The sequence below is a fragment of the Schistocerca nitens genome, chromosome 1 (assembly GCF_023898315.1).
Source record: "Schistocerca nitens isolate TAMUIC-IGC-003100 chromosome 1, iqSchNite1.1, whole genome shotgun sequence".
In the NCBI taxonomy this organism is placed as follows: domain Eukaryota; kingdom Metazoa; phylum Arthropoda; class Insecta; order Orthoptera; family Acrididae; genus Schistocerca; species Schistocerca nitens.
Window position 1 is genome coordinate 127,022,170 of NC_064614.1, and position 13,021 is coordinate 127,035,190.

The 13,021-nt window shown below is 38.4% G+C and overlaps 1 protein-coding gene across 1 annotated transcript in view; it reads left to right on the forward strand.

Annotated features, from left to right (window-relative positions):
• LOC126242889 (RWD domain-containing protein 1) overlaps nucleotides 1–3,208 on the forward strand; it is a 56,945-nt gene extending 53,737 nt beyond the window's left edge. Inside the window, exon 5 of the mRNA XM_049948124.1 lies at nucleotides 2,964–3,208. Coding sequence (XP_049804081.1) covers nucleotides 2,964–3,061 — 98 coding nt within the window. The 3' untranslated portion in view covers nucleotides 3,062–3,208. The remainder of the gene's footprint in view (nucleotides 1–2,963) is intronic.
• The last annotated feature ends 9,813 nt before the right edge of the window (nucleotides 3,209–13,021 follow it).

Here is a 13,021-nt window from a genome sequence, read left to right on the forward strand (position 1 = left end):
AGTTGGGATTGGGTGACAGTAGCTGAACATTAATATAGAGATTAATATCATAAAATTGAACATTAAAAAAAAAGGTGAGAAGCATATAAAATGAGACCATGTGGGTGAAAGTTCATCATCTTTTTGGTCTTTGGTATACAAAATGTGTTTTTATTGTAGTTATTCACACAAATATGAGCTATATTGCAGGGAATAAGGTAGAAATGGGAGGGGGGAGGGAGGGGGGAGACATGAGAATGTTCTGACTATTGGAACTGCTGAAGAGACCTTGAGATAGTACTTGTGAAACTGCTTGGAAGGATCATTGCGAAAACAGGAGGCAGTAATGGAATTAGCTACGTATTTTGCATAGTGTGTCAGAATCTGAACAGCAAAGACTAGAGAAGGGAGAATATCACTCCAAAAGATGTCAATTGGTTATTTATTGGGTGGTTTAATGCATGATGGACGCCAATTAACCATAAGTTGTGAATAGCTGATTGTAGGTAACATTTCTGTACTAGGCATGAAGAGGCGGCAGCAGCTGCCGTGGTCATCTTTGGCAAAATGCAGCACATAGCGAATATGTGTAAAGTCAAGAGGGAACAGGTTCCCTTAAAAATAGATATATATCCTTCTCATATCTTTGTGAGTGAAAGGGAAAACGAAAAATAATACTGAAGTAAAGGCCAGTGCTTCTTTAAGTAAGAGAAGTGGATGGAATTTTGCTGCCACAAAGCAGAGTCTAATGGAAATTCATCAGATTACCCCCTTTGTAATGTGTGCATACACCAACACATTCAGACGCAGACAAAATTTAAAATTGTACACATGGCTTTTTCAACCCTAGGACACCATGTGTGTCAGTCTAAAATCATACACTCTCGGCTACATTCACCACTAAATGAAAACTGATGCTATTTTAATGGATGTAAAAGTTAACTTGTCTGCTTTTTGAGGATGATATCTTCTGAGTGAAGGCCAACCAGGTTGAATGGCTTTAGGATGAGATATCGGGCATCACTATTCACTTCGTGCTCCCCTCATTAGATGTCGAAGTGTGCATCCTTCTCAAATCCATTGAGATTTAGGGTTAGAATGATTAATATAGTTAACAGTTACAATGTTTCAAGTGAGGTGTTTTTGAGCTGTCCATGCACAACATCTGGCCTGCCCTGACAGTTTGGAAAGTAATGAAGTGTGGAGACTTTCCCTGGGTCTGTCTTTAAGAGCATTGCCTGCAAAAGATGAGGTTCTACGTTCAAGCCTGGTTCAGCGATTAAGAAGTTTCAAAACAATGCACTTTGCTTGCAGAATGAAAGATTCATTCTCTGTAGTTATTGTTATTGGGACAATGTACATACATCTGTTTCTAAAGGCCTTCTCAGATCACAGAAGACTGAATTATCATCAAGGTGATATCTGGGTAGTACATCTGACATCATGCATTAGAATGGTTTAAAGCACATGTTTACTACTTGCAGTTTTGACAATTGTTCACTCTTTTATTGACGTTTGACTGTAATAGTGTCCAACTTCCTAGTAGTTATTTGAGGCAGTCGTGGACTAATTGCACATATTTTAGATCTCTGCCCTCAAATTTTCTCCAGATCAGTGGGATGATATTTAAGGGCCACATCCCTTTTTTGTGGACCTCTTTGGACACCTTAAGCCTGGTAAAAATGCCACCAGCAGGCTGACTTATGGGAAGCCACCACTAATCACTTCTGTATTGTTGGACGAGAAAATAAGAGTAGACATACTGTGCAAAATTCTTTCTTCACTATGGGAAGCAGAAGACAGTTTCATGTAAGTACCTCTGAAAACAGGACACAAGAGATCAGCACGAGCACAGGAACACTGCCATTGAAATGTCAGCTTGTCATGTTACTTCATTGTATATGTTGCACAGGCTGATGGCAGGGTACAGTAGAGGCTGGTGGTGGTGTCCTACCATGAGGAATGTTTGTATGGGACACAATGTGACTTGCGTTATGTCCACCATTGTTTCTAACTGTTACTATATGAGAACATCGTAAGAGATCATGATTTTAATAGTTTTATTGCTTTCTTTTGCTGTTAGTTTCAGATTTAATGCTTGTAAAACAAATTCACCACACTGAGAAATAAAATGCACATTGAAAACAAACCACAGCAGTTACTCATTGACTGCATTTGTCAAGTGCAACTGGCTGTTTTGTCGGACACCTGACAGCAAGTGGCATGACAATTGTGAACAGAACTGTAGCTGTTACTAAAGTCATTCTCTGATTGGTTATTAATATGGTAGTTACCTGTAAGCAGTTCACTGTCAACTAATTTATTTTTAGAATCCAAGTGTGACAGAGGCAGCTAGGAACAATTTGTATTGTTGGAGCAGTTCATGTATGTCAGAACACAATGGTATCCAAAAGCCTAGTGTAGCACCGCACAGAGCAAGAGATGCGCATTTGAGTTGCTGAGTGAGTGTTCTGTGGAGTATCGAACAATGGCTTTGTTAATATATTCACCTTGTGAACTGTAGTCAAGTTGTTGCAGAGAGTCCAGTTATAAAGTTTCATGGTTGTCAGAAATGCTCGCATTTTGGACATTTTCGTAGTTCTTCATATTAGTTAAAAGAACATGTGGACTATGTTACACAAATTGGGTGATGCAGCTTTTCTGTACAGAATATAGTTTACAGTTTTCGTTGAAATATGAGTGGCGAACTTTTATTTATGGTTGTAATTCTATGTTGGTAACCAGATGTAAAAAAAACTTCCAGGGAATGGATTTAATTGCAGTCTTCCAATTTGACTTATTAGTTTTTGAATTATCAATGTCAATTTGTATAATGTGTGTGGATTCTCATATTTATTTTCTTCTTTGCATTGTGTTGCTAGCCTATATAAAACAATGAGGATCGTCTTTTTCTGTAAGGAATTTCACCACATCCTTCATCACAAGGCAAAAAATTTTAATTATATTTATTTCTTTTTGTATAGGTGGTGATACCATTAAAGTTGATGAGTCCCTCTTCCAAGATATGGATGAGCTTGACCTTGATGATGAAGATGAACTGGATGAAGAAGATAGTTCATGAGATTAAAATTATAAAACTTTTGTATTCCTCCATGTGTAAGGCAGCAGAAGACCTAAGCACATTTGTGAGATATGAGAAAGTTGCCATAAGTGAATACTGTACATATGAAGTGAGAAAAAATACATGCATTGTTTTTGATTGTTTTTATTATGCATTTTAAGATGTAGAAAATTTCCTTACTTCTTCTAGAACACTTAGCAACTAATGTGAACTTATTTAAGATAATGTACAGTGAACATTTTGGGCAATATTAATCAAACATGGATCATTTTTGGGCTCAGCTATTTTAATTTCTGTTGCTGAATATTGTCTGAACAGGCATCCAGGAATGCATGAAACCCATAATGGTAGATCCATTTTGTAGTCTTCTGAAGTGCTTCTCAGTAAGGAAGTAGAAAAGCTAATGAACTAATCTGAAAACATATTAACACCAATCACTGAATTATGCCAAACGGAGGTAAGTCGAGAGTAACCAGAAATATTTTCAGTGCTAAGTATGCATTCGAATTTTCTTCTTCCCCTCCCTATCCATGTTGTTACTCCTCTCTCTACATTAAATACAATGGCAGCAGCCTGAGAACTGAAAACTGTAAAATGGGCTATGCTGTTCAGATGAAACTACTGTTTCATTGACTGACCTTAATTTATTCATCACAATGGGATTAATGCACTGAACTTATAAGTAATTTTTTTACACCCCAAATGTCTGAAGTAACTGACATAATTTTCAATAAAATTAAACTGAAAAAAATGAAGCAAACATATTTTGTTATGTTATAGAAAAGAACCAGTCACTCAGATTCCAGATGACAGCATAAGTAATTGTTCTGTTAGTAACTAAAGAAGGACAACAGGAGATACGGCATCTTAATTGCTGAGATGCATGAAAAACTGCTGCATCATGCATGACGTTTAAATTTATTACTTCTTTGTACTAACACTATTAGCACATATTTTTCAGATAGTATCCACATATACTGCTGAATCTACCTACATAAATATATCATTGTACAACACACAGTTAAAGAGATATGATGTTTGATGTCATAAACACTGGGATATGTAACAAAATTCTGCATCATTTATTCTCTACTATTAAGGCACTCCTACAGCAGAGTCATCTTAAGGAAATCCCTGACAACTGGCAGTGCTTTTGACAGGTTTCATCTGTGAAGAGCAACCTGCTGTAGGTGAGATTGATAGCCTTTTATAGAGCTGTGAAAAGGTGTTCCCATAGAGATGTTTACAAAATCACATTGTGGATATGTAAAGCACCTGTGCCCAGAATACAGAAACTGTCTGGGATCATGTTTCTAATTTGGATACTATACTTACACATTTACAATATTAGGAAAAGGATTTATGACTAACTGTAAATATGACCCACTGAGTTGCAGATGGTTATAATGAAGAGACTTACACATTAATTTTTGGTTAAAGCCTTCTTCGGCAAAGAAAACACACACACATGTATTTACACAAGCAAGCACACCTGAAGCACATGACAGCTTCCACTGGCAACTCTGAGTGGAATGCGACTGTTATGTGAATAGCAATCTAAGAGTGGGGTGGGGGAAGGGGACGAATAGCAGGGTACAGGTGGGGGGAGAGAAGAGCAATGTCTGGCAAGATGTGCAGGGAGTAGAGACTGCCAGGTGCAGGATTTGGAGGTGGGGGAGGGGGTGGGGGGGACAGAGTGTGGAAAAGGAGACAAACAAGAGCGGAGAAAGGATGGGCAGGCAGACTGTCAGAGGGCAGCAGACAAAGAGGGTGAAGGAATGTGAAAAGGGGGGGAGGTGATATGGCTAGGGTCAGAAACTGAGGGAGGAGGGTGTGGGGACAATAGTTTGAGGCTGGGATAATTTCAGGAGTGGAGATTGTGTTTTAAGAATAAGTCCCACCTGTGCATTTCAGAAAAGCTAGTGGTGGAGGGGAGGATCCCAATGCCACCTAGATCCTCCCCTCCACCACCACCTATGGTAATTTACTGGCCCCATGGCCACCAGTTTCCATCCACTCATCCTATCACCTCCTCCTCTCTCACATTTCTTCAACATCTTTGTGTGATGCTCTTTTCCAGTGTACCCACCTGTCCTTTCTCCCTCCACACTACTCCTATTCTGTATTCTGCTTCCCGATTCCCCCCCACACAGACACACACTCCCCACCTCGGGACGCTGCTCCTGGCAGTCTTATTACCTGTGCGCCATGCCAGTCGGCGATCTCCCCCTCCCCTCCCCCCCCCCCATCCTACTCTCCTTCCCTCTTCCCTGCCTCACCCCATGTTGCTATTCACATAACAGTCGCATTCCGGTCAGAGCTGCCGGTGGTAGCTGTCGTGTGTGCGAGGTGTGCTTGCTTTTGCATGTGTGTTTTCCTTTACAGCTTTAGGCTAAAGCCTTATTCAGCAATGTGTAAAACTCTTTTCATTGTGCCTGCCTGCAAATCAATGGATCATCTTTACGGCGTGTAGCAATCTTTCCTTTTCCGAATATTGTTGATATTTCGACCTAGAGTTTCCGTTGTTTGTACTTACACGTTTGTATGTTATGTGTATTTCTTTGTACAACTGTTTCATGATTTAAAAGGTGTTTTCATTTCATTTTTTGGTTTTGTTTCTGATAGAAAATTGTCAAAATGAATACCCAGAACATGCCGTGTTTGTCAGCTAAAGTGCGCGTCATATATCTTGGCGGCCGAGTTTAGGTTCGTTCTGCGCATCTGACGTCACAAAACACAGTCAGCCAATGAACAGAGAACGACGTTGCCAGATCTCGACTGCAGTGCAGAGCACGGATGAGTGTCTTCAGTTTTAGAAACGTTCAGTCATAAATAAAGTAATAGAACAAAAGCAATGTCTTGATAGCAGACTTTCTTTTATAGAAAGTTTGGAAAAAGCATTCTTTATACCAATTGCTTCACATTCTATTAATTAATTAAACCAAACAAGCAATAAGACTTCTAATACAGGCGATAGCAAAGAAAGGTGTTTGTTTCAATCTCACGAACTGCTTTTTCGCAATAAAGAACAGCGGTAATTGTTTATTTCCTATTGTACTTTGACCAAGCGTGAGTAATTCATAGTCATACCAACAGTGTTAATAAGTAGTTGCGTGAGTGTTAGTCCTTATGGAGTTACACTGTTCGATGAGCTGAGGTAGCGGAACGGTTAAGATGTTGGGCTGCCAAGTGAAAGGTTATGAGTTCAAACCTTGTATGGTGCTTAATATTTTCTTTATTTAAAAACAATATTGGAGTGCCTTACTTCACGAATTTCATTCGTTTGAATGAAATTTCTAGTGCATTGCCTCTTCATTAACTTTTTCGCTGTTACAGACACGTGCTCCCCGCATTCCGCGCGATTTTGTCATCACTGCACTTCTCGCCTGTGCAGACACATGGTGTTCCCACTGCTTAGACACACTTATTCGATTTCACAAAAACTATTTGGCCAAAAAATTTGATTTTTACACGTCTTCTTGACTGATACCTTCCCCCCATAAATGACTTAGTTTTGTTTTGATGTGCAGCATTAAATGTAGTAAACCATTGCACAAAATTTTGAAGAGTTTGCAGAGGTAAAAGTCCATAGCGTATACTTTCCGTATGGTCGATTTTAGTTGCCACAATGTTGAGAATGAAATGTGGACAAGATACCTAAATTTCATATAATATTTACTGTATAACAATATCTCATTTATGTACCACATAGGTGTCGTATGTAATATTGAGAAATATTCCGTCTTTCGCGACTGTAATAAAAGTTTTATTTACACAGGGCGCGTTTGGCTTTATTTTAAAGCACTTCCGTCGGTGAAAGGTATGGCATATACACAATGGTATTGATGTTCTATTTCTTGTTTTTGTTCCATAGTCGCAGTTTTACCAATGGTATTGAAATATATCCCTCTTCTGCAACTGTAATAAGCGACTTACCTAGACCAGACGCCACCCATTATTTGTAAGTGGTCACTCAGCCACCGTTAATTATTTTTACCTGTTTGTACTGCTATTTTATTTTTAGTTTTATCTCCCTGTTTTGATGTGCTGTGTCCCATCTTGCAATTTGAACAATACCAATTCTCTCACCATTCGGCTCTGAATTGATCTTTTGGGAACGGGCGCTGATAACCTCGCTGTTGTGCGCCCTAAAACACTAATCATCATCATCATCATCATAGACCAGACGCGTTTCTCTCTTTTGAAGCATCATAAGAGGACTGTATTTTGTGTCCTCCATTGCCAAGTCACCTTTCGTAGTTTTGTGCTGCGGTAGCACAATATTCAACGTTTGTGTTGGCTCATCAGTGTTTTAGCAAATAAATGCTGTTTGTGTGTGCCACACACAAAATTATATTTGACATAGCTCTGAGCACTTCACTGACAGACGGTATAATCAAGTCCTAATGTTTTTGTAAGTCCACAGTTTTGTTTAATGTATTTTGTCTACTTCCTTTTGATTGATTTAAGTGCTTTAAAAGAAAGCCAAACGTACCCAGTGTAAGTAAAACTTTTGCTACAGTCGCGAAAGGTGGAATATTTCTCAATATTACATACGACACTTATGTGGTACTTAAATTAAATGAAATATATAGGTATCTTGTCCACATTTCATTCTCAACATTGTGGCAACTAAAATCGACCATCCGGAAAGTATACTCTATGGACTTTACCTCTGCAAACTCTTCAAAATTTCGTGCAATGGTTTACTATATTTAATGCTGCATAATAACTGCGTTGAACATCGAAACAAAATTAAGTCATTTATGGGGGGAAGGTATCAGTCAAGAAGATAGGTAAAAATCTAATTTTTGAGCCAAATAGTTTTTGTGGAATCGAATGATAAAGAGTGTCAAAGCAGTCGGAACACAATGTGTCTGCACAGGCGAGCAGTGCAGTGACAAAATTGCCCACAGCGCGGAATGCAGGGAGCACGTCTTTGTAGCAGCGAAAGGGTTAAAGCGGCCGTGGTGGCTTTACTTCATGAACTGCGCGCTCCCCCCTAAACGTAAGCTTGCGAACGATGCTATACTATGGCGCTCCTTCTCTTGGCGCGTGCGTCGTGTGCAACTGGCAACGCAGCAATCTCCCGCGTCTAGGTGGGCATGCGCGAGCCGCCAAGATAAAAGAATTGAACTATAGTATCATATACGAGGTTTGTTAAAAAAATTCCAGGACTCTGTACACATAATTTTTCTATCGCTTACCTTTTACTTCTTGAGAATGTCTCCTTTGAAATATTCTGTTCCACAATTGATACACTTCTCCCAACGCTGTCTTCACTTCTGGAAGCAGTCTTGGTACGCCTCTTGCTAGATCACGTGAAGCGCTGTCTAGAATTTGCTTGTATGTCGTGTAGTGTTGCAAATCTTTGTCCTTTCAATGGGTATCCAGCTTTGGAGGTAAAAAATAAACTGCTGGGGCCAGGTCTGTTGAGAACAGAGGATGAAGCAGCACAGTGATATTTTTTTGTGCAACAGTCACGTACCAATAGGGATGAATGTGTAGGTGCTTTATCGTGACACAAGAGCCATTAATAGTCTCGCCACATTTCAGACAATTTCCTTCTCACTGTTTCTCGTAGGCATTGCAACACATCCCGACAGTACCATCAATTAAGAGTTTGTCCCTGTGCCACTAATTCATGATGAACTAATCCTTCGAAGTCAAAGAAAACTATCAGCATGGCTTTGAGATTGGACCTGATCTGATGAGCTTTCTTTTGGTCTTGGAGAACCTTTCCTGACCTAATGTGAAGATTGAACTGTGGTCTCAACATCATAACTGCAGACCCATGTCTCATCACCAGCTATGATTCTCTTAAGGAATATCTGGTTCACATTTGCGCATTCCAAAAGATCTTCACATAGTGCGAGGTGGAGGTCTTCATGATCTTGACTCATGAGCCATGGGATAAACTTGGCAGCAACACAAGGAATTCCAAGACATCAGAATTTCACGACATGATCCACCTGAAATGTTACATTCTTCTGCAATCTCTCGGACAGTTAGTCTTTGATTGGCATGCACAATTTTGTTGACGTTCCTGACATGAGCATAAACTGTTCGAGCCACACATAACACCTCGGTATGGCTTAAGCAGAACACATTGCTCCTCATCTGCCATCTCGAAATTTGCAAACTGTGCGACACAATATTCTACTCAATACAGAGGTATGTGCAGGGATGCCAACCGCATTCCGCTCCACCACACCAGTGGTGTGAAATTACGAATGTACCGGAATTTTTTGAACAGACCTTGTAAAAGTAAGAATGGAACAACTGAATCATAATAGCATTTAAAGTAAAATTGCCAGGAGACACACGTGAACCATGTTGGTTACATTTGAAATTAGAAGTTATTCTCAATACTAAATCTGTCATGGACCTGGAATGTTTCTGTAACACACACAGCAATTTATCGAGATCCTGTAATAACAAAAGAAACTGAAAATTACAGTTCACAGAACTTTTCAACTTAAAAGAAATGTTGGCAGTAGTACTCCTCAAGTTTGAGGTCATTAGAGAACTAGCTTAGCTTGAGGAACATGGAGGACAAAAATTTGCAGTGACATCGTTGATTCTAAATCCCCTGAAACCATTTAGGGAAATCTAAATCTGAATAATTGGGTAGGCATTTTAATCTGGATCATGATATTAAGTATCTTAAACATTACTTCACAGTTTGTAGCCAGCAATCATCATCTGCTTCAATGGTGTGACCTACCTTTTAATCCAAGATTTAGTTATTCTGGTGACGCGATTGTAATTAGTAGTGACACTGTGTATGAATCTACAAACAACAGATTTCAGATTTTTAATGAAGCCTCAACAACAGAGTGAATTTATATGATCATTCTGATTTGTATTAGCTAATTTTGTTAAAATTTGACCATTAAAAGTTGAATCTCATTTGGTCTTCCAATATATGGCACAATGCACTAATTATAATACAATTGGATACATAAAAATATCTACTGTCCAGTCCCTGCATGAGAAAACACATACAAAGGTTAAAGAAAATTGTAAGCTTTCACAGCCAGTGGTTCCTTCTGGCAAAAGGGTTGAAGGTGAAGGAAGAGGGATGAAGGAAAAACCTGGTGAGGTTTACGAAATGGAGAGAGTTCGGAAAACTTGCCCAACCACAGGTCAGTGGAAACTTATTGTATGGGATGACAAGAAGAGCACACATGTTTCTTTAACCTTTCTATGAATTTTCTCCTGCTGCTGCTTGTTGAGCAGATTTTTTTTAAAATGCAATTGTATTACATTTTTAAAAATTGATTATTTTTGTTGATGTACAATGCACTAATAAGTAACACTAAATTTCTTTAAAGTATCGCTTACTGAAGAAACACAAATAACTTTCCACAAAAATCATACAGGAGGACCTACTGTACGTTTATTTTGTTACTATGCACTTAAATCAACAGATTAACAGATACAACATTACAAATGCAAACTGCGCTCAGTATTGATCTTTCACAATTGACAGTAAACGAAACATTTTGTCCTGTCATTACAGCAAGATTTGCTTATTTTTGGCTTATATTCAAAGTAAGAACAATATCTGAAATACCCTTCAATTCTACTCCTGGAATATTTTTACATATAGTTACTACTGTGGAGAAAAAAAAAAAATTGGATAAGGGCAAGTAGGGTTCGGTCCAAACTTAAGAGAACTGCCCCAGATGCATTCCGCTTTTATTTACAAAGTACCTTCCGTGTTTATTCTGCAGATTGGATACATACATTTGTATATTTTTGATTGTTTTAGGTTAAAAACAGTGTTTTGTTTATAATGTTGGTGTGCAAGTTACTTGTGGTGTTTCTATACACATTCTGCTTCTTTCCTCCTTGCTAGCAGCGGTTGATGTCAAAAGACTTCGATTCACATATGTACTTGGCATTTTTGCCATTCTGCAGTATATCTTGCACTGCATTATTTGCACTTCATTTCTGTAAACTGTTCGGCAAGTCAGTGTAAATTAGTGAATTTGTCTTGCATGTAAAGTAGAGATATGAGAGGAAATTGAGAGGTTGATTACAATTTTTTGTGGTTGGGGGGAGGGGGGGGGGTAAGGATGGGCCTGTGTGGTGATTCTAGGACAAAATCTGGGAGGAGATGGTAGTGGTAAATGTATCCTGTGGTTATATCTGTATATTTAATGTTTATTAAGTGGTCAATCAATTTAAAGAGTGTGTGGTTTGCCAAGATGGTCTGATCATTTATACATACATCAAGCCAGGAGAACATTTGACACCAGATACAAAAGAACATGTAAGAGACGCAAGTACAGAACAAATCATTGAACTGTGTAGAACATACACACCAACACAAATGTAAAATTACAACCAGAGATGCAGACATGGAAATCATAAGGATAAACAACAAAAAAAAAAAAAAAACACCTTACAAGGAAACTACCACATCCAAAAACCCATAACAGAAAAGAAACATCCCATAAATCATCAGACTAACTTGGCAAACCACACACACTTTAAACTGACTGACCACTTAATACAACATAAAATACACACATATAACCACAGGCCCCATCTCCCATTATCATTTCCTTCTAGATCCTCTCCTATAACCACCATCCAGGCCCACCTCCCCTCCCCTCCCCTCCCCCCCCCCCCAAAAAAAGGAGGGGGGAAAAAAAAACCTGCCATCAACCTCGCCATCTCCTCTCACATCTCTACCTAATACACAAGACAATTTCACTAATTTACACTAACTCACACAAAATGGAAGGTAGCTTCATACGTTGGCAACACTTTCAACATGGGCGAGAACAAAAGAACAGACATTAAACATTGTTACTGTGCAGAGTGATAAACAGTTTACCAAAGTGAAGTGCAAATTACTGCAGCACAAAAAATACTGCAGAGTGGCAAAAACTGCCAACTGCATATGTGAATTGAAGTCTTTCAACATCAACTGCTGTTAGCAAGGAGGGAGGAAGCAGAATATGTAAAGAAAAACTATAAGTAACTTCTACACTAACTTTATAAACAAAATGCTATTTTTAACCTAAAATAACCAACCATATACAAATGTATGTATCCAATTTGCAGTAACAAATGTATGTTTCCAATTTGCAGTATAACCATGGAAGATGCTTTATAAATAATTAAAAGCAAAATGCATCTGATGTAATTCTCTTTAAGTAAATTGCACTCAGCACAAAACAGACACCTAACAGTAACTGATGTACGTACGTAGTTCATCCATCTCACAAATCGAGAATTTCAGCGATTTTTGTCAGTTATTGATATTGATACTGGCAGGATATCAAAGGTGTAAATGGCTGTGTCTTTTGACTGCTCTGACTTAGATGCCAAAATTTTATTGGTTGCCAAAGGGCCATAGACTTTCGTATGTGACATAAATTTCAACTTGAAAATATTTTTTGCGTGGTATAATTACAAAGTTACAGTTTTTACTATAAAATGTTGCCTCTTGACAAATTTCATAATTCTAGCTAAACAGGAAGTACCCTAATGGTTTTTAATAGTGTGTTTGCAAATATTGGGCTAGGTGACATAAGTGGCCATATCTTTTGGCTGCACTGCTTTAGAAGTTAGTTTTTTATGCTGTCAAGAGAACATAGTCCTTAGTAGGTGACACAAATTTCAATCTGATAAGTTTGCCTGTTCCTGATTAAAGGGGTTTTGACAGACACACAGACAACAAAGTGATCCTATAGTGTTTCATTTTTACCATTTGAGATATGGAACCTGTTAAAGGCATAGTGTCACACTGCTCAACATTTTGAGAGTAAATTTCGGGTTTAGCAAACAAAACTGTGCAACAGTGATTATACTCTTACCCAGATTCTAGTAATATTTGTCTTTATGTATTATCAATTTACATATCAAGCAGAATCTTCTAAAATGTCAGTTATAATAATAAAAAAGAAAATAGTTTACTTTTTATTTGCTTGTACATCCACA